This window comes from Seriola aureovittata, chromosome 10 (assembly GCF_021018895.1).
Source record: "Seriola aureovittata isolate HTS-2021-v1 ecotype China chromosome 10, ASM2101889v1, whole genome shotgun sequence".
NCBI lineage: Eukaryota > Metazoa > Chordata > Actinopteri > Carangiformes > Carangidae > Seriola > Seriola aureovittata.
The window spans coordinates 9,377,056-9,398,980 of record NC_079373.1 but is presented as its reverse complement, the minus strand read 5'-3'; the positions used below and the strand labels follow the sequence as shown (position 1 = coordinate 9,398,980).

The window sequence follows — 21,925 nt, the reverse complement described above, 5'->3', positions numbered from 1 at the left end:
TTCAGAGAAAATGATGACTCCGGCGTGCAGTGCGGCTCTTACATGTCATGCATCAGGACACGTTGGTCACATAAACTGGCATTTCAGCCTCTGCAGAATGCACGCGGTTCGTGTTGCTCTCCTAGAACCGTTTGTACCTACATGTAATTTTCCCTGCAGAGAAAAAAAATCTGATGATAAATGAAAGTTTTTATCTCCTCGGAACAGAGGAGGATCGTCTTCCCTCTATTCGGGTCAAGTTGTAGCACAGAGATTGTCTAATAGCTCATTATTGGCTCAGCTGCCTCCAGCACACTTTTCTGCTTTGACCACTGGAGGCTCCCAGCAGCTTATGCGTCACTTCATCTCTCAGTCGCTGATCATGGCGGAGCTACAGCTACAGCACGAAGTGGAACCTCAACTTCTCAATGGGGACGACTTGAACGAGGAAAGAGAAGATGCAGATGCACCAGAATCAGTAAAGAAAAGGAGAAGAAAGAAGAAGAGGAGCAAGACCACCGCACCAGGTAAGAGGCATCACTTTGCGGTTAGAGAATCGATGAGAAAATAGCGCAAAATCGTCTCCTCTGGTGCCACTCGATATAGAGCAAGAGCATCAAATATGCGGGACAGGAGACTTTTCAACCTGTCAGATGGTATTCCTGTCCAGCTGTCCCAACTCTGTGAGGCTGCAGCTGGAGCTGAGGGCGCTCATCTGGAAACGGGACAATCTCTGAAACACGTAATTTACCATCAAAACAGATTGAAAGAATTCATTTGAAGATATGGATGGAATAACATTTCATTTTTACTCCAGATTAAATATGTTCTATCCTATAAATCCCCCTAAGCTGCATGAAATTATGTAATAGAAGTATCCACAGTTTTAGTGCAATAAGATGACAACCACTCTTATGCAAAAAAAAAAAAAAACCCATGATGATCATTGCAGCTTTACTGCCTCAAAAGGGGGGAATATAAAATCCTAAAAAAGCCTCATTTGTTGAACCTGCCCCAAGTCCAGTGTGGTCCACACAGCACTGTCTTTGAAGGGCTAAATGTCATAATGCTGCAAGGTACATATGCCCTTGAGGATATTGACTCCCAAGGTATAGAAAGAATTTATGCACAGACCCTGCCAAGTTGAGATCGTAGTGGATGCACTTTCTTGAAATGACTCTGAACCACAATAATTTACTCACTGTGTGTGTGTGTGTGTGTGTGTGTGTGTGTGTGTGTGTGTGTGTGTGCGCGCGCACGTGTGTGTGTCTCTCTCTGTGTGCATGCTATGCATGTGCATGCACGCCACCGGTGTACACGTGCGTGTTCACCTGCACATGCATGCACGATGGTGTGTGACTTTGCAGCAGGGACAAATGAGGCTGAGGGGGGTGGAGAAGCTGGAGGTGTTGGTGATGTGACAAAACAGTTGGAGCTGCAAACACTGGAGGACAAAGAGAGGGAGGAGGATGGAGAAGAAGGTAACTCATCACCACCACCACCATCACCACCACCATCATCATCATCTGCAGTGGTGATTGTGCTGAACTTTAAGTCCCTGAAAGTGCACGGTGAAATCCAGCTGGTCATATCTGCAATGAGATATCTGATTTTCAGTAGCACACTGGGAATAGTGCCCAAGCCCCTGTCAATATTTCTCACTTTACAGACTGTATTGAAACTAATGATGCTTTCAACAGATGGGGACGAGGGGGAAAACTCAGCTGGAAAAAAGAAGAAGAAGAAGAAAAAGAAGAAAGGATGTAAGCCTTTTTTCCCCCTTAGTGCAGCAAACTGCATCTCTACAGGCTACAACAGATTACTCTCTGGCTCTTTTTGACTCGAATTGAAGCTACAGCTCAAGTCACAGTTTTCATTGTCACGTGTTCTTGAATTGATCAGATAGCTCTGTAAGAACCGTGTTCCAGCATGAGTGAATCACCGTCCTGAATCAGCTGCATCAGAATGAATTAAATCATTAGGTAAATACAACAGGTGCACAAAAGCAGTTTGACTCGGCTAATTAGTGTCATGCGAGTTGCACGATGCAGCACAGGCACAGGAGGTGTAGGACAAAATGCTACAGGACCTTACACGACGAGCAGATTGGACTAAATTAATGAGAGCAGATTCAATGTTAACACACACACACACATGCGGGGAAAGCTGAGTGAAGCCAGTGTTAACAGTTTGAACTGAAAGTAAGTGATCCTCAAAAATTTACATTACATTATCCCACCTACATATATCATTATAACCTACTGTATAATACAAGTGCTTTTATATTGCCACAGATTTGTCTGGTAATACAGTTCAACGGGTTTCTTTTACTCTTGGGTGACTCACTCAATTAGACCTGTAAGTCAGGCTCATACAATTATTCTTTAGCCGAGTTAAAATATCAATGTCATGAAGATAGGAAGGATAACTCGTGTGTTTTCTTTCCTCTCTCCTTCTGCTTCTCCTTCTCTCTATCTGGGCCACAGTGAAGGGACAGACTGACCCTCCCTCAGTCCCTATTTGTGAGCTCTATCCCAACGGAGACTTTCCAAAGGGAGAGGAATGTGAATATCCCCCATCAAAAGACGGGTGTGTGACCTCTGCATCGTTGTCCATTGTGTGACATGCTTCGTTTTTATTTAGTTCTCTCTGCTTTGCACTTATTCATACTGGACGCCATAATGAGGTGCAGTGTTTAGTGTGTGAGTTCATTTCCTGTTCAGGGGTAATTTGGTGAAATTTGTCCTCAGTTAAAAAGTATCAACACTACTTTCACCTGTGCAGACTTTCTCCAAGAGTGTGTCATAGCCTCATTATAAATATTTGTGTAATGAGAAAATAATGAGTGCCTCCTCTCTGTGGTGTGTCTGTCTACCTCACACCAGGCGCAGCGCAGCGTGGCGGATCACCAGCGAAGAGAAGCGGGCGCTGGACAGGGCCAACGAGGAGATGTGGAGTGATTTCAGGCAGGCGGCCGAGGCACACCGACAAGTCCGCTCCTACGTCAGGAGCTGGATCAAACCAGGGATGGCCATGATTGACATCTGGTGAGACATGCACTGAAATATTGTCTGAGCTCCTTTAAAATGACTTTAATCTCGGCTCCTCATCCTGATTCTGGACTGATATTGACATGATTTCAGCACTTCCTTGTCCTGTCCTGAAAGACACTGTTTTAAAATGATCACAGGAGAACTGCTGTGTGGGTTCAAACTCCTCTTGGTACTTTGACTGTTCTGACAACAAGACTCATTGTTCCTGTCACCCACTGTCCCTTTGTGTTGCTGTCTGTTTCTGGCAGTGAGAAGCTGGAGGACTGCTCCAGGAGGCTCATCAAAGAAAATGGGCTGAAGGCCGGCCTGGCCTTCCCCACCGGCTGCTCCATCAACCACTGTGCTGCCCACTACACCCCCAACGCAGGAGACCCCACCGTGCTGCGCTACGACGACGTCTGCAAAATTGACTTTGGAACGCACATCAACGGTAAGACTCACTCACTAATAACTTTTTTAAGAGCCTTTGGAGTTATGCTGTGCCATTTCACACTTGGCATTTATTGTGACGCAGTAAAATAATGATTGAATTATAATTCTTACGGCCTGGAATAAACTGTTCTCATAAGTTAATTAACTTCCACTTCTTCTAGATTAATACTCGCTGAATATTTCTGCAAAAATCATCACCTCATAACAACTGTTATGAACAATCAAACTGTTTGGTCTTTCAGGTCGAATAATAGACTGTGCCTTCACCGTCACTTTCAATCCAAAGTATGACGGGCTGCTGGAGGCCGTGAGAGATGCAACAAACACCGGCATCAGGGTAACGCGGCTCCTTCTCTCATGCATGATGCTGGTTACACTTCACGTTATGAAACACAAAAACCCTGAAGAGAATCTTGAGAATCATCATACAAGTATTCAGGGCACATTTACATTCATATTCATACGTAGATTAATGTCTATTATAATTAAACTTTTAACATAATACAATTATATAATAATTTTTTTGAGAATTTAGTTCTATCTGGTTCTAATAGTTGATTCCCAGTAAAAACCCAAAACGCTAAATTTGATTTGATGCAACACAGAAATGGTATGATAGGGTCATCATGTGGTGACGATGGAGTCCTGCTAGCATGACGTACAACTTTATATAACATGCACACAATTAGTAACTCATATATACATAATGAGGGAGTAATGATTAAGATAAGATCAACTGTGACACTTAAATGTTCCCACCCAGGAACATTTAAGTGTCACTGCAGTAAAAGTTAAGTGCAAGAACAGATGAATATGATAAGTAATAGATACGGTGGAGATAACTTTGAATGCAGATAACATGAGAGAATTGAATATGCTCAATATGTGCACAAATACGGCCATTCAATGGGCATGAAGTACAGACAAACAATAACTTATATGCTTTATATCTCAGTGGATCCTCTTGTAAACTCGTGATAAATTACTTTAAAAACTAAGATACTTACACACCGTTTGAGCATCTACAATACGGAGCATTAAAAACAAGTATAAGAGGTTAAATATACTACCTATATAAATCGTAACTATGAAGTATATTGTGAAAAATTGCAACAAATAATGGGATACAAAGATATCACATGATTAGTTGTTGGTTTGTTTCTCTTATAACCTGGTTCAGAGCTCAGGTCGAAGTGGTCAGTTTACAGATTCACACATACCTGGGTACTAATTATTCTATATTAATTCATTAACACAGTATCTACCTGTCAAGTAACCTCAGATGATATTATATAGTCCTTATATAATTTAGAGTTATTCAGGAACTACTATTCATGTATTAGCAGTTAGCTCCTGATTTGTTTCTTGGTCCCCGCTCAAGAGTTTCTGTACTCAGCTGTGAAGTGTTCCAGCGCTCCTTGTAAATGAGACACATCACAAAAAGGGCGGGTGGGGGGGGGGATAAATATTTGTTACTACGTAGGTGTCTGTGAGTGAGAAATGTGATGTTATTTACTGATGCGTGTGCAAACTCCTCTCTGTCCCAGTTTGCAGGAATCGATGTGCGCCTGTGCGACGTCGGTGAGACCATTCAGGAGGTCATGGAGTCGTATGAAGTGGAGATAGATGGGAAAACATATCAAGGTAATATGAAGCCATTTATCATGTTTACCTCGTGTGCAGGTTCACTGCTGCTTCCTGTTTGTGAAACCTCTGCATGGGTGTTCTCTTTACAGTGAAGCCAATCAGGAATCTCAATGGCCACTCTATTGGACAGTACAGGATACACTCAGGGAAGACAGTCCCTATTGTTAAAGGCGGAGAGGCCGTAAGGATGGAGGTTTGTACACCAGTGATCACAGCTTACTTTATTCGAATTTAAATAGTTATTTCATCTGAGACAAGTGGATGTGACTAGATTCTGGAGCACGAAGCAGGACTGCAGGCTTTTTTACTGAAGTGTTTGAAATTAAACCTTCCTTAGCTGCTTGACCTTGCATATAAATAAACCCTTTTTAATTCTTAAGTGTAATTGGAAGAACATGCGGCTGGTTAGGGTTACGATGGGGTGTGGAAAAATGTTCCAATTCACTGCTCTAACAGCTTCTTAGTCACCCTCGTCAGCACTTTAATTACACCTTTAATGGAATTACCAGCCGCATCGAGTAGCAACACGTGTTAAAACTCCAGCCCCTCATTTCACTGCAACAGCGCTGAAATGTGGGCATCCAGAGTTCATTAGCAGGCCGATGCTTCGCCAAGGAGAGACATGGCTTTGCACTATCTTACATTTCCCTGGACTACACTGAGATCCATGCCTGGCTCACAACCGCACAGCTGCAGTACATGACTGTATTTGGATAGAACTGAGCATTTTAATTGGCAAGTTGCTGCGTCAAGCTTTTTACCTGATGTTTCCAGGAGAGGGGGAGGGGGGGTGCTGATGTGGCAGCTTTGCGTATTGTATTTTTAGCTGAAGTGTGTTGGTGTAACAGGGACATTACCCTCTTTGTGATCAGAGAGTGCACGACTGGAGTGGCAGCTGGGCGTGCCACGGGGCTGCTAGCACTTTGACTGATTATCGGTGCAGTGAGAGAGGGTGTCGCAGTCTTATCAGCTAATACCACAGGGACTCTAACAACAGACACACGCTGATAGAGACACGAAACGCCAATGAAACCCAGCCAATCAAGTCACAGGAGGCGCAGCTCCAGAAAGGACACTACTGTCCTTAATAGACTTCACATGAATATGTCAGCAACTGACAACTTGACGTTTTTGTTAAATTTACTCTCTGTGCCCCCTGGAGTGTTTTTGTCCTTTTCACTAATGTCCTACTCATTAAGTGCTGCATGAACGGGAATATGCTGCAAATACAATTAGATAGGTAACTTTTAACAAACTGTAAAATACTTTCAAGGTAATTTCTGCATTTCATGTCAGCAACAAAGTGAAAGTGAGAGTGTTTCTGTCCTTTTTTTTTCCCCCTGCTGCCTCTCAGGAAGGTGAAGCTTATGCTATTGAGACATTTGGCAGCACGGGAAGAGGTGCAGTCCACGATGACATGGAGTGCTCACATTACATGAAGAACTTCAATGTTGGACACGTGCCAATAAGGTTGCTGTTTTCACCTCATCCCTGTGTTGAAATTTCACAATATTAAGTCTGAAAATTATTAATCCTATCCATCATTCTAACAAACTCACTTCTGACTCTTATGTTGTCACTGTGCTGCAGACTTCCGAGGGCTAAACATCTGCTGAATGTGATCAATGAGAACTTTGGCACCTTGGCGTTCTGCCGCCGCTGGCTGGACCGCCTGGGCGAGAGCAAGTACCTGATGGCGTTGAAGAATCTGTGTGACCTTGGCATCATAGACCCGTACCCACCTCTCTGCGACATCAAGGGCAGCTACACTGCCCAGTACGAGCACACCATCCTACTCAGGCCCACCTACAAGGAGGTTGTGAGCCGGGGAGATGACTACTAAGCATGCGCCAGAAGTGGAGGCATACCCGGAGGAGCATGACAGCTCAGAGACAACAAACCTCTTCAGACTGATAGCAATTATGCAATATTTCTCTGACCTAAATTTTCACTGCTTGAGTACCTTTAGGTAATTGTTAGCAAGAGCAAAAGACTTGTGTCATGGCAGTAGCTTACTAGTACCACCTTTTTCCCCAAAGGATTAAGCCAGTAGACAAAGGACATATCTTTAAGAAATGTAGTGTTGTCATTTTAGTTATATTTTGATGTGCTGCTTTTAGGAAATATGCAAAAAAATATATATATATGCAAGAAAATCGTGTAAAAAAGGTTTTGGTGAACACTTCGCCTGAAATGCTGTGCTTCATTCATTTATAGAAAACAATCACAGTATATTTCTATATTTATTTGCTCTATTTTAATTTGAGGCAGTTTTTATAAGAAATAAATTGTTATAAATCTTGCATTGAATGCTGTGTCCATATTAATGTAGCTCCAACAGCTGGAACAAGCGGAATTACAACTGTTTATTATTTTATTCACTCCAGTTATTATCAATGAGGGTAGGCTAAGTAACAGAAACACCTCTCTGTATGAAGCAGTTCAACAGCATCACAAACTACAACCTCCAAAATTATAAAGTTTAATCAACCTCTCTCTAAAACAGTTTGAACAAAAACTGAATATCATAACCTTCATGAGGGCGGGAACTGATAAAGTGGCAACTGAGTGTGTATGATGATGTCAGATGTTTAACCACGTAGAAGTGTATTTCTCTCTTTTAACCAAAGGAGGGCGGTACTAAAACACGGGTCAAACATCAGTCGGCCACCCCTGCTAGTAAAGATGTTACAGGAAGACACATCAGGCTATTCATAGCCCCGTGCTTCAACATAATGTGACCATGGAATGAAATAGACTTTTCCCAGAAGCATTAAGAATGAGCACACTGACACAGAGTTTATGCAGTTTAGATGAAAAAAAAGGAACATATAGGACACATAGAAATAGTAATACCAATATCACAATGACAGCAGAGCACATTCATGCACCCTAAATCACCACTTTGTCCTTTACAGGAAAAATTTCCTGCCCATCTTCTCTTATTTTGGAAAAGTCTTTGTGACAAGGACATTGGTGGTGATGTTATGACTGAGGGATGCATCATGGCTCCTCACACAGTTTGTCCTTCTCCTTGGAGACAGCAGACCCGGCCTATTCTTAACTGGGCCTCACTCAAAAATGGCCTGTGGACTCTTGGATGTGATACACTGTGATGTCAATGAGCACCCAGGCTTTTAATACATATTTATTTTGGGGCAGCAGGAGTCACAGGCCAAAAAGAGAAACATATGTTAAGAGAGTGTGTGCGCTCTCTTTCTCACACACACACACACACACACACACACACACACTGGCTCCCACCGGGTTGGGTTCAGAGGGGGCCTCTCAAGTGAATCCTCCTCATATGGAAGTGGGTCTTCTGAGGACAGCAGAAAATCCTCACAGAATCGAGTCTGACTTAAGCAACCTGACAATCCACTCTAGTAACTGAACCAGCTGTAAGAGCACACTCAATCCCAAGTGCTTTAGCTGGTTGCATGTACTGCAGAGCAGAGAGGGTGGAGCGGAGCGTGTTTTGCTCTTGTCAGACAGCAGGCGGGCAAGTGTGCCAGAGCAAAGCAGAGCTGTTCAGATTAAGCCGACTGATTCCTTTAATGTTTTTTTTTTTTTTTTTTTTTCATCCTTCATCCTCTCTCCTCATCCAGGAGTTACTTGTTCGGACCTGCACCGTCCCAGACTCGCTGCCAAGGACATCAAGCATATGCACACATCCACGCTTGCACACACTCACGCACACTGATGTTGACTCATTCATGATTTATCGCCAATATGTGTGAGAAGACAAGGATAATACAGTCAGGGCCTTTGCAAGATTTCAAAGTAAACAGCTCTCAATGAAATAGATACAGCAGGACGTGACTGTTTTGGCTCATCGACTCCAACAGCAACTTCGGCCAAGGAATAAAGTATAATTGAGTATTTAACATGCGCTCCTTACTGCTTTATAAATAATCTGGAGAGAATGATAAGCCAAGGAGCATCGCAAAACACAAGAATGAGATTCTAACCTCAGCTTTGTCTGGATGAAGGTCTTTATAGCTTGCTTTGTTCTCTTTGATCCTTAAGTGACTGCAGTCTGGCGAGGTATCTGCTTACAGTATGAGCTTATTTCTACCACAGTTTTACAACAACCACAGCTTTGTAGTGTTCTGTTTTTTTTGGGGCTGTGGACTCGACTCGGGAAGACAAATGAACGGTGAAATCCTTGTGGTGGGCATTGTTTTGTCTTTTTTGCTTTCACTTAAGTGTCCAAGCAATGCCTAATTCAGACACTTCCTGTGTTCATTTCGCCCATTATTTCACTCATCCAACACATCATCTGCATGTCACAGCTGATCCTCCGCCTCCGCCCGTTGCAGTTCTTAGCGATGCCCTACCGGCGGCCGCAGTCTTTCCTGAGGATGTGGAGGATTTTGCGTCCCAGGCTCGACTTCCACGGTTTAACAAGGCTCTTGGTGTTGACCATCAGTCGGCCGGTCTTCCAGTCTTCATGACCAGCCACTACATACTCAGATCCTGGAGAAAAGACAGAGCAGAGTGTCAGTGAATGTCAAGTCAACTGAGAATGCCACTAAAATACACCCAGAGCAGGAGAAAAACCACTGTGGGAAGTACCTTATGTAAAAAGAGAGCACGTCATTACATAACTATAATCAACGAGTTAAATACTGTGCTGCGATGGCTGGCTTGGATGAATGTTGCCAGAAAGGATTATTGTGAAGTGTTAGATGTGAAATAGTCTTATAACAGAGAGGTGGCTCTAATCTTTAAGCTGTAAATGTCTAATCTAAATGAGTGATGCTAGGACATTGGCACTCACTCAAAGTCCATGTGAGGAGCGACAAAGATCTTCTATTCAGCACAAAGCTGGCAGATTGTCTACACAAGAGTCGACTAATTATAAGCTTCTTGCATCGTGAGCAATAAAGTTTCTCATTGGAAGCGGCTGCGGCTGACCTGGGTTGAGGATGGGACAGGTACAGCCTTGGATGGTCCAGGACTCTGGGTAAAGGGTGACACTTCCCCTCTGGAGCTTCATCTGAGGGTTCTGGTACAACACCTTCTTGACCTTGACCTCCACCTCTGCATGGGAGCCTTTGTCGTGAGCTGACATCACCTTCACCAGCAGCACTGCCAAGGAAGCACATCAATAAATCACTCGTTCAACAAATCGGCTCTGTGGAAGAACAGCCCAACAGCTACCAACTTCACACTTCTCACACCTTTGAGCTTTTGCACCACAGACCCCTCAACCTCTTTTACAAATCAAAATCACTTTACTGGTCATTGGGCACATTACCAAGACTTTGAAAAAAAAATTTCTACAATACAGCAATGCACCAACAAAGGAAGAGGAGAACTGCTAGAGAGTAAACACGGATACAATCAACGCTGGTTTCAAGATTATCCAAAAATAGTCTTTTTAAATGTTGTATGAGGGAGGGAGGAAGGTGTGTGTTAGACCTCAGGGATACACATGATAAACTGAAATTTTGAACTCCATAGGTCCCTTTAAGTTAAGGAATCACGACACATGATATCAAGAGAAAAAAACCAGGGGCATTTTATAATTTTAAGCTTTTAAGCCGCCACAGATTTCATTATGTTGTTGAATGGCCTGACAATCCATGACTGCCATGATTATCTCACACAATGCTGAATCAATTTGCTGTGTCAAGCACTGTGTCTTACCATAGTCGTACTCTGCAGCACAGAAGAGTTTAGGGCTGCCCAGGGTTACTTCGACACATTCACATTTCTCTGTAAAAATGAAGCATAATCAATAAGATTAACATTAATCATTCCATCATGATGTATAGATTTTAAGATCAAAAGAGCTGCATTTTTTATCCATGTGGGCTGATGAGTGTGCAGTGTATAAAGTGTGATATGACCTGCGACTCACCAGAGTGGTGCAGTGCAGAGAAAAGCTCCTCTACCCTAAAGAGTGCCGTCTCACTATTATTGCTGCTGTGTCCCATGTGGCCAGTGGCTGTATAGAAGACCTCCACATCTGAGCTGCGGCGCAGAGGTAAAACCAGTCAGATCCAGGGCTCCACTCAGTGTTAATAATCCAGATTGCACTCTCCCTCAACACCACACATCACTTTCATACACTTTTCTATTTGCTAATATATATGGACATATAAGTCTTGGCTCTCACCCAGGAATGCAGTCACCAGTGTAGGGGTCGCAGTCCCCTGTGCAGTCACATGGACGGCAGCCGTATTCATGAAGCCCCCAGTATCCCGTCATGCAGCCGTCACAGCGGGGGCCTCCGACGCCAGGCTTACAAGTGCACTCCCCGCCGCTAGGGTCGCAGAGGGGGCTGCCACCTGAGAGGACAGAGCCCACGGGGTGGCAGGAACAGGCTGCAGAGGAGAGAGGTGACAGAACAAGAGGGCCGCTTGTTAACACCTCTGTCTGTCGATGCAAAAGAAGTTTGTTTTCTTCATTTTCTGGCACAAACCTGCAAGCACGCAGAAACGAGGAAGAAACAAAAACTAATATTTAGAGTCTACACAGTGAACTCCCATGGCAGATAAAATGTGTTTTATCATCCTCTTGTAACAAGGGACAAGCTGGGCGTATGTACTCAACATGCTTTAAGCAGCTGCAGCGAAAAACAAACAGTAAATCACTATCTCTCTCGCTGCCTGGATGGTCCCTGGTGATGACAGATTGTTTTTTGTTACAGACTTGCTTCATCTGTTTCCAAAAACGGCATGTTTGTTCTTAAAAATGCTGCAGCATGCCTGGTGGTGGGGGTGGGGGCTAAGAATGGGAAAAATGTGCTCGCATGGACCATGGGAAATTCCTCCATTGTTTGCAATTACAGTCACATTCCAAAACAGCAACATCTCCGTCATTCCTGCCAGATAGCGGACTGGAGTCTTCTTACTATCACATCACAGGCAAGACAGTGACATAGAAAGGTGCTGAGGGGAAAATGCTCTTATCAAAGAGAAATCCATCTGCTTTAATCTGAAAGGTCACAAAAAAAAAATCTAATCTCCATTACTGCCCTCCAAATATCAAAAGCTGCTTGTCTTAATTGGAATTCTCAGCTGGCATTCATCCAGACAGAGTCATGCTTTAAGGGTAAGAGGAGCTACACCCTGGGGAAAAAAGAGAGAGAGGCCTTACGTTTGCAGGAGTCAGGGGCCGTTTTTGGACGACCGGGGTCTCGGAAGAAACCGTCTTTACAGTTCTGGCAGTGACGGCCCTCTGTGTTGTGGCGGCAGTCGTCACACACGCCACCACTCCGCCGCCCTGTTGCTAGCCACAGTCCACGACTGAAGTGACAGCTCTTGGCGTGACCGTTACACTTGCACTCTGTGTTTAGATACACATGCACAAGGAAAGGAAGAATGAGATATTTTCCTCTATTCAGCTCATCTTGCAAAACCTAGTGAATCGCAGTGACAGCTCTTACAGCAGCTGACGTTAAGAGAGGAACTGCTCAGGTTATTTATCAAGCATCAGTGTCTGAAAGGTTACATGTGATTTATGATGCTAAATTCATTTTGGAGATAAGTCTACATGCTGTGTGTCCTACTCTGCATTTGACTCTGTTGGCCCATCACTCACTCTGGCACTTATGCGGTGTCCCTATGATGCCGTTGGCCGCATGCCAGAGCTGGTCATTGTAGAGAGGTGCACAGCGCTCACAGTGGTCACCAGCTGTGTTGTGTCTGCAAACACACTTGCCATGGACCTGCCAGGCAAACACGACAGAGAGAAAATAAACCGTTATTTACACATTTGAGTAAAGCTGAATGCATGTTTCAATTGTTCGCAAGCATTGCAACATACTGCATATTGTCTGCATTGTAATCACCTCAGAGAGCAAATGCGTTCACTGAGTTTGTCCTCTTTTGGATTTTAACTCTGTGTATTTCTTTGTATTTGGACATCGTTGCAAATGAGGGAAACCTCAATGATCTTCAAGGCTTCAATAAATAAATGAGAGGAAATAAATTGGACAATTATATATATGTAAATAGAAAATAAATGATATATATTATATATATTTTACTCTTGCTTTTGGGGATAAATGTATTCCTGAGAGTTTTCACTGTTAATTGTAAATTGTTTTAAGAGGTATATCACCCACAGAGCCTAACACTATGTCACTCTTTTCATTTATGCTGATTTGAAATAGCCTTGCACCTAAACGTTACGTGTGTTATGTGTGAATTGCAACATACAAACATAATATACATAATAACATATATGCATAATCAAAGTGTTTACACGCTCTGAAGCTTATTACTGTCTGTGTAACTTGTTTCCACCCCCTCAGGCCATGTTGAAATTAAACTGCTGCTGCTGTTCTCCATTTACAGTAAAGAGAATAACATGTCAGAGACTATGGGCTGTTAAGGCATTAGGCTGAATACCATAATTAAGGTTTCCACATCCTTAAATCCCTGTAATAGTAGGTAAAACTATGGCCTAATATCCAGTCTTCACTGCAACCCTCAGCTTCAGCAGCACATACCAGAGCACAGCTGAGTAACAAGGGAGTGGTGGGAACAAAACCCCAAACCCTCTACCCCCAATCTCACCACATCAACTAAAAACAAGGGAGACAAACAGCACCGGTCGGTGGACTTCAGCAAGACACAACATCTGAGTGAGTTTCCACAACAGAACAAACTGTACAAGCGTGTTTTGTTGGTGGAGTGGGTGCACCTGCAAGCTGCATGTTCACAGAATCCAGCTCAGAATAGCTCACCATGTTACTGGTCTTCTGTTGGCCGGGCTGGTAGCCCCTGGCCGGAACACAGTGGTCGGCATGTCCGTTGCAAAGGCAGCTGCCTTTGACAACAAAATCATATATGGCGAAATGGCCCGTGGGGAGTCCAGCAGCGCCAGGATGTTTGGCCTGGCAGGGACACGGCTGGCGCTGCAGCAGACGCACTCTCAGGTTGGTGATCATGAGCTGGTCTTGAGCAGCTGGTCCATAGGGATCCACCGAGTGCCAGGGAGACAAGGCCCGATAGATCACCTGGAAATTGAAGAACACAGAATCTCTCAAAACCTGTGTTGTTTCACTTGTAAAATAAAACTGACATGACAAAATGCCATCGTTGTGGTTTGCCTTTCATGGTCTTCAGGCAGCTGCTATTCTAAGAAAATCACGGTAAGCTCCAATGTAAACATGGACAAATGCTGCCTGTTCTCCCTCATTAGGACGTTTATCTTTCAGATTCATCCTCTCTGTCTGTCTATGAAAATGAACAGTGATTTAAAAACTGCTGAGATGGTCGTTACTCCTAATTATAATATCACAAAATTACAACTGTCAGACACAAAGTAAGGTGCTTAAGGGTGTTTATAGAGATAGCTGTTTATCACTGTAGGGTGATATTTGCATCTCCAAAGTACTAGCCATTTTTTTTTATCTTTAATTTAACTGAATTGAATTAAATTGAATTTAACTGTGTATTTTCAAGTCATTACCTCCAAGAGCCAAGAGCTGCATTTTAACTTTGTAGTCTACAATCAACACGTGATACATCTGGCGTCGTCCATCTCCGCTGTGCACAAGGGAGACCTAATGCTGTATCATAATGAACATAATTTGTACTATGGCACCATTTGGTTAGTGGGTACATGTCAACAACAAGAGGATTTACTGTAAAATCATTGCACTTGACAAGGAACTTGATTCTCATTAGCATTAAGAACAAGTCGGCTTGTGGTGGCTGTGCGTATACTTCAGCTCATTACTGCTGGCAGGGATTTAAATTGAGCGTGATGTCTGTAGTGTTGTTTTATGACTGAGAGCGTTTACATTTTCACATAACATTTTGGGGACATCTTTGAGCCTTGAGCAACAGAGACACTAATTATAATGGGTGAGGGGCTTACACGAGGGAGCTGACAAACTGTAGTGAGACACATACTTGCTGCAAATACGCTGCAATTATGAGATCAGTCAAAACCATATATTCACTCAGACGACCCAGAACCTCCCAACGTGGTCTGAGGCACTTTGGAGTGAAACAAATCTTTACTGGCCTGTGAGAGTCTCTATGTCTGACTCATGAATTAGCTATAGCTGGTACAGCAGGTACAAGTCGACGCTGATACTCTACCCATGCATGTCAAAGCAGTTTGCGGCTCAGAAGGCTGGCCAAAAAAAAAAAAAAAAAACGTCTCCCACGGCCCATCAGAGGAGATCAGTTTACAAAGCTTGGTCAATTGTCGGGTGGTTTGTGTGATATCATCTTATAGAGCATCTCTGTGCCAGTAAGTGGACAACAAGAGCAGAGCAGATGGTGAGTGTTATTGCTGTGAAGTGCTGGGGGAGTGTCTGGCAGCATGTTTTGATGTGGTCACTCTCAGATCTCAGAAACACAATCACAGTCCAATATTGAAATCATCTCTTTGTCCTTTAAAGCTTCGTCTGAGCTACAGCATCCTGCTCACTCATCAGACATGAGTCATTATTGGCCTTATTGTACTGTATTTATAAATAAGTTTTAATTCAGTGAACATAGTTCCTGCCACTGGAAATCAAGCTGATAATTTTATAGATTATATTATCGTATTTTCCAAAAATATAATGGTAATATTCATTGAGGAGATTCACATGAGGCAAAGATACTTCAACAGTTGTCTTGTGTAGATGTCCGTCATCCTTCAAACAAACAAACAAACATATAAATGCCAGTGATACTAGCATATAAAGCCTTGATGTTTAATAACTGAATTAGGTGCAGGTAGGACTTTATAATGGGCAGGGTTACAGCTGCACATTACTCATCCAGGGGTGGATCTACAGGAGGGGGACAGCTGCCACCCTTAAAATGAGGCCCCCCAAGATCTCCTGCTCCTAAAGATGTTATTGTAAAACAATGTGATTTTCAGGCACCTCTATGTCCCTGAGCTGTGAAAAGCACCGAAACAGGGAAGAAACTGGCTCTTGTCATACCACACTGTCAAAACCGCGTGTCACCCCTCATGTAGCACATGTAGCCACTGTACTCACCTCTCCTCTGGTACAAGGAAAAGCTCCTGAATACTTTGAGGTGCATGTTGCCCCACTCTCCCCGACTGATGGCCCATCTGCCAGGCCAAACACCTCCTCACAGTCCCTGGCAAAGTATCTGAGGGTCTTCCACGTGTGCCCGTGATCCTGGGAGCGCTCCAGCATCATGGCAGCAGGGCGGGGGGAGCGGAACACCAGGATGAGATGGGTGAAGAGGAACTCAGTCTCCAGGTCCAACTGGAGCGTCTCCTCCTTCACCCCCTCCGCAGACTGCCACCAGGTGTCAGGGTAGCGGAATGAGGAGTCGCTCATGGCAGAGGGAGGGTGCGCCTGGCTGGGGATGGCAGAGCTGCACTTGCTGCATTTTGCCGCCGAGCAGGACTCCTTTCTGCGGGGGGCAGCTGTTTGTTTGTAGAAGCAGTAGGGCTCTGAAAAGTTGGAGCCGCAGGTCGACTGGGTGCTCAGCACCCTGCCCTGGGCCAAGTTGCCCATGCGGGGGTTGCAGGCTCGGCCGGAGCAGCTGCTCTCCACAGCTGGATCTTTGCCTCGAGACGTTTCTGGTGAGAAAAAACTTGCGTTTATTTTTGTACAATCTGTGTGAAGGTGACTGAAGAATTACAGTTGAAAATCGATTTCTGTTCTCAAAGACCAGGGCAGTGTATTTAGGCTACTGCAAAGGTTGCGAGTTCGGTTCCCGCTTCCCCAACTCCCTGTCCTGTAAACCTGTGCGCTTATGATGCTGTGAGGCTCGTGCATACAAGCGTTTCCCAAAATAGCACGACCAATGCTTGTTTTATTTATTTACATCTTCATAAAGTGCGTGCGTAAAGGTCTCAGCCACACAAGTTCAAACTCACCGGCTGAAAGAGGAGAGGATGCGCACACCGGGAAAATGATGAGTAAAGTCCACAGTCTCATCCTGAAGGAGTTGTGTTTAACGGCAAGAGCAAGAAGGTGCGTTCACCAGCTCGATCCAAGGAGATCCACCTGTTAATAAGCCAACATTCCTTCACGGCAGAAAATAAACTGTCAACAAACTGTTTCGACGTAGAAATAAAGAAACTCAACAGACTGGACCGTGAACCTCTTCCTGTCTGTCATGGTGCAGACATGCCACGTTAGTCTTATCCAACAGCTCTGCAGTCATTATCCTCACATTATTCCATCTCACACACTCAAGGGTTCAACTTTGCTGTGGAGAGTTCATTGACATTTGGGGATATGAAGAGGTTAGCACCGCCCTCGTCTGGTCGTTTCCCACACCCCTCCCCCCTCTGATTTCTAAAATCAGACTTTTTTAAGAAAGGAAAAAAAGGAGCAATGATGTCAAAACCATTTCTGAAATGTTTTGGAAAAAGTTGATCATCTTGTATTGAGAGAAGACGATTAAAATAATGAGAGGGATTATTATTCAAGTAGGGCAGTAAATGCCATATATGCATATTTCCTCAAGAAGCACCAATGATGGAAGAAATTAGTTGTCATCAGATTTCGACAGGAAAAGAAGTGTTTATAGTTGAAAACAATAACTGGGGCATTTAGATTGCCTCCACAAACCACACAAGCACTCAAGTGTGTCATTGTGTTGCATTCCTGCCACATATCACCACTTATTTCTAACTGCCACTCATTAACCACGCTTTAGCTGCCTCTCAGACAGACAACAGCCCTGGACCTGAGGGGTCACACAACCTTTGACCCCAATAATGATGAATGATGATTTTTTTTAACTTTAACAATGACATCATCTCCTTGTGTAAAAAGAGACATTTCAAGAAAAAGATGGTATATAATACTATAGGCAGCTTTGCCCGTGGCTAGCAAGATTTATCATACTCATCTGATACCATGTAAAAACTTTAAAGTGTTGACTGTCTGAGAAGAAAATGGAGCAGACAGCCAAAGACAGGACAGGCTGATGAGTGAAGATGAAAAGGGAACGGTGTCATTGAGAGTATACATCATACCTGTGAATACATGAGGTCAGGAGCAATCTTTTCTCACTGTGAATGTACCCTGTCACATGAATCATCCTCTCATATTTGTGCATGTGCATGTTAAAGGAGGAGAAGGGGAGTCATGAGCATTCTCAGTCTCTTCCCTAAGGCATCCCAGCCCTGACGGATCAGGACATTCCTTGAATACTGTGACTCTCGTCACAGTGGCGGCCTCTTCTCTTTAAAGGGGACAGGGTTCATGTATGTGTGTTTTTAGATTTGCATGGGTTATTTCGGTTGTCTCCAGATGATCTGCCGGGGCAAGGGGTGATGCACCTTGAGCTGTTCTCTTTGTACATCACTTGCTTGTTTTCGATCCTAAAATCCCAGGAGTCACCATGAAAAATGCTGCAGGAAGGATGTCTAATCTTGGCCAGTCTGTTGTGTATTCCCCTGGTAGGATGAAAGCAAGGCACATTACAAACAAATTCCTTTACTCTCTTTAACTCCAGCTGTTTGTTGTTTTTCTCGGTTATGGCTCACCAGAATTAAAGTTGTGTATCATTAGAGGAATAATCTGATAATTGGGGGATTACGGTTGTGCGCTTTCTTGCCGAGGGTTCAGTCAAAATACTGATACCACTCTCATGTCTGGATGGTAAATGTGTAACTGCTGCCAGGAGTTTTTTTTTTTTTAGGTTAGCATAAAAAATGGAAACAGGGGAAACAGATAGTCTGATTCTGTCTAACAAAATCAGCCCATCAGCACCTCTAAAGCTCACAGATTAACATGTTATATCTTCTTTAACCCATACGAAAAGCAAAGTGAAAAAATGTCAGTCTGCTGGGGTTATGTGTAGAAAAACTTTTCCAGGAGGTCACTGCATCCAACTGAGAAGTAGTCCTGCACTCAACCCCCTAGTAAGACCACAACTTGTCACTTTTGGTTTGGTTTATTGATTAAACAAACAAGCCATGTACCATGTTAATCAGTGAGCTTTAGAGGTGCTGTTTTTGTACAGAACCTGGCTAACCGTTTTGCTAAACTAAGCTAACAAGCTGCTGGCTAAAGCTTCATATTTTATCATACAGACATGAGGGTGGTATCAATCTTCTTCCAACTCTTAGCGAGAAAGGAAATATTCCCCAAAATGTCAAACTATTCCTTCAACAGAAAACACTGTTCCCTTAAAAAGCTGCAGGCTCAAACCTCTACATCCAGGAATTGCATCAGTCTTGTTGTATGAGCAACTTGTAACTGCATACCACAGGCAAAGACTCATGCATGTATCTGGGAATACAGCAGATAAATGCAGTTCTGAATATAAGGTCAGACATTACAATACAGTCGGAGGGTTTAGTTCAGTAACATGAAATATTGGGATGAAACACTCCTCCTTGTGTTGGTGCTGGAGCTCCACAGCCAGTGGTGCTGCTGTGGCTTCGTCATCTAATGGCCCAATGAGATGACACACTCGGGGCCATTCCACTGCTTCTGGCCTGCTTTATTTCCAGACTGTAAAAGGATATGGATCCCCCCCCCCCCCCCCCCCCATGCTGCCATGTCACCTAGTACCTTCAGCTCACTGAACCGTCTCAACCCTTGCAAGTAATCTGTCTACTCTCCTGTAAAAGCCAGACAAAAAGCCAGACATGCTCCAGGCAAGGAGGGTAGGTGCCGTGCCCAGGGGCTAGGCATTAAACAGAGGGAAGGCTCCAAACTCCCTCTGTCACTGGTTGCACGGCTTCCATTTTTATGACGTTTATCACTGCTATCTGTCTGCTTGGTCCTAGCCATAACATTGCCCTCACCCACATTTCATCAGATGGTTTAATCTGTAATGACAAAAAAATGAAAAAGGGTCTGTGTTATGTAAATATTAGTTCTAAAATGCAACTCTTCCCATGATGTAACTCATTTGGCATTCATGCTATTAGTTATTTATTTTATCTAAAAACAGCAGCAAGACTCTTGACGATAATTAGCACAGCAAATGTCTCGCCTACATCTCCATACACACAATTCCCTCAGCAGCCTCCTCCATCCAGACGCCTCTGGAAGTTTATATTCTATATTTTACGTCACCTTTTGACATCCTGTCGCACTGCACAGGAAATACTCAACAGATGACTGAGCACAAGGCTGAATTAACAGCAAGAGTGGACACAGAAACAGGGGAACTGTGGGAGTTTCACCTTCAGAAAAGCCAGGCAGGCGGATGTGTCCTATTTTATTTTTTTTTTAGTTGTTATGGGAGGAGAACGGAAGGCCCACAGATGGCTAAAATGTGGCTGTGTCATGTCATCCACCACATGGCACGAAGAAAAGCAGAAAAGAAAACATAGAGTATCATTAACAGTGGGAGAGGAAACTGTGACACTTTTTAATACTGTGCAAACCAGGTGTGAGCTCTTCTTTTGTCTATCTGATAAGTGATAGCTGGAAAAGCAAACCTGTAGCCAACCAGATGGAAACGACAGATGATAAACCAGAGCATGATCACATGATGTTATAAAGAAAGGGATCTGTAGCATAATATATACTAATTGTGAACATTTAAAAGGTTTGTCTGACACAATAACACTGGTTCCCCTTTGTTTCATCATTGATTCCAGATGCAGATGTAATTCTACACATGAAATTGTAGTTGGGGTATCACTTGTATCATCACTCATACGATTAATAGTGAGCACCCCCATGTTTTACATCAGTAATAATTCTATGGGCTTTAAATTATTTTTTCTTCTTGGCTGGACCGCAACAGCAGGTGGCTGACTGACTGAGTGATAGAGTTGAATGATCATAGTTCCAACATTAGTCAGCCGAATGCCACGTGACTGAGTTAGAGTTTCCCAACTGCCCGTTGCTCTTTCATAGATGAATTGGTGTAAACAGTTCCTATCAGGGGGCCGTTTACAGCCTATAGTGTTGCCAAATTAGCAGATTTGTTGCCTTGATTTAGAGACTGTTTTTTAAAAACAACAACCAAAAAACACCTAGTGACAAGTCTAGTGACTTTTTAGACAAAACTTGGCTACTTAGAAAAGAGTCTCACTCAGGGTGTGTCCCTTTCAAAAAGCCAAGGTCACATGGGATGGCCCGTGAGGATGTGACGGACATGGTGACCTTGGAAAGCAGACCTCTGGCAGCTGTTAATTATGAGGATGCCTTTTGGTTGTTCCAAGCTGAAACTTTCCTGAGACAAAAATGCTCCATTAGTTATATAAAATTACACCTTTTGTGCCACTTACAGTTGTAGTATTTATTGCTCTCAAATGCATTTCAGTGAAGAAGCAGCACAAAAAGCCATAAAACATTTGAAAGTTGGTGCTAAGTTGAGGATAACTATAACGTTTGTGTTGTAAAGCCGTGTATTAGTGTGCCTGATTGATGGTAACATGTCCTGGAGATCCACCCTTTAAACCTTTGCTGTAGGTGGGTGAGGAAGGGGTTGGGGAGGGGGATTTAAGTAGCTCCCCTTGGATGCTCAGTTGAGAGGCAGACAGGACGATAATCTCAGTAAAGGATGGAGAAGATGTGGGTTTGGAGCCTGCCTGTGTTATGAGAGGAATGTCTGCCGCCTCACCAGCGTGACCCTGCTTTAGGCTCCGTGTCTGTCCCCGTGTTGTTGTAATGTACTGTATGTAAGAGCAACCACATGTTCCCGTGCTGTCGGACAGGTCAGGACAAGATGAATATATCTTCATTTTGGATGAGTGGAGATGTACAGAGTGCAGCCTGACTGCAGGTCCTATCTGTCATTACAAGCCTTTGATAAATCTGACTGAAAGTAATTGTCGTCACTTTGCTGCTCAACTCACTCATTGATTTCTGTCTCTCAATGATCCATTCCCAGTGGTGGAAGAAGTGCTCAGATACTTTACTTATGTAAAAGGAAAATATACATAAA

At 43.6% G+C, this 21,925-nt stretch overlaps 2 protein-coding genes across 2 annotated transcripts; one reads left to right on the top strand and one right to left on the bottom strand.

Moving 5' to 3' along the window:
• The first annotated feature begins 163 nt into the window (after nucleotides 1–163).
• LOC130176331 (methionine aminopeptidase 2-like) lies at nucleotides 164–7,414 on the top strand. The gene is made up of 11 exons (XM_056387355.1): nucleotides 164–506; nucleotides 1,347–1,460; nucleotides 1,680–1,742; nucleotides 2,466–2,568; nucleotides 2,865–3,026; nucleotides 3,281–3,462; nucleotides 3,707–3,801; nucleotides 5,012–5,108; nucleotides 5,201–5,304; nucleotides 6,466–6,581; nucleotides 6,702–7,414. The coding sequence occupies exons 1-11, from the start codon at nucleotides 332–334 to the stop codon at nucleotides 6,952–6,954; spliced, it is 1,464 nt and encodes a 487-aa protein (XP_056243330.1). The 5' UTR covers nucleotides 164–331; the 3' UTR covers nucleotides 6,955–7,414.
• A 165-nt stretch (nucleotides 7,415–7,579) lies between these two features.
• Nucleotides 7,580–17,251, bottom strand: LOC130176330 (netrin-4-like). The gene is made up of 10 exons (XM_056387354.1): nucleotides 16,935–17,251; nucleotides 16,078–16,634; nucleotides 13,816–14,088; nucleotides 12,666–12,792; nucleotides 12,222–12,410; nucleotides 11,239–11,446; nucleotides 10,981–11,093; nucleotides 10,767–10,835; nucleotides 10,032–10,205; nucleotides 7,580–9,590 (listed from the first exon to the last, which is right to left on the bottom strand). The coding sequence occupies exons 1-10, from the start codon at nucleotides 16,993–16,995 to the stop codon at nucleotides 9,448–9,450; spliced, it is 1,914 nt and encodes a 637-aa protein (XP_056243329.1). The 5' UTR covers nucleotides 16,996–17,251; the 3' UTR covers nucleotides 7,580–9,447.
• Nucleotides 17,252–21,925: the final 4,674 nt, after the last annotated feature.

Excerpts from the sequence above, each read along its gene's own strand:
- LOC130176331 (XM_056387355.1), top strand. The coding sequence starts at position 332 with ATGCGTCACTTCATCTCTCAGTCGCTGATCATGGCGGAGCTACAGCTA. Across the intron at positions 2,569-2,864 it reads TATCCCCCATCAAAAGACGG|GCGCAGCGCAGCGTGGCGGA; the intron begins GTGTGTGACCTC and ends ACCTCACACCAG. Across the intron at positions 6,582-6,701 it reads GTTGGACACGTGCCAATAAG|ACTTCCGAGGGCTAAACATC; the intron begins GTTGCTGTTTTC and ends ACTGTGCTGCAG.
- LOC130176330 (XM_056387354.1), bottom strand. The coding sequence starts at position 16,995 with ATGAGACTGTGGACTTTACTCATCATTTTCCCGGTGTGCGCATCCTCT. Across the intron at positions 12,793-13,815 it reads AACAGAAGACCAGTAACATG|GTCCATGGCAAGTGTGTTTG; the intron begins GTGAGCTATTCT and ends TTTGCCTGGCAG. Across the intron at positions 9,591-10,031 it reads CTGTCCCATCCTCAACCCAG|GATCTGAGTATGTAGTGGCT; the intron begins GTCAGCCGCAGC and ends TCTTTTCTCCAG.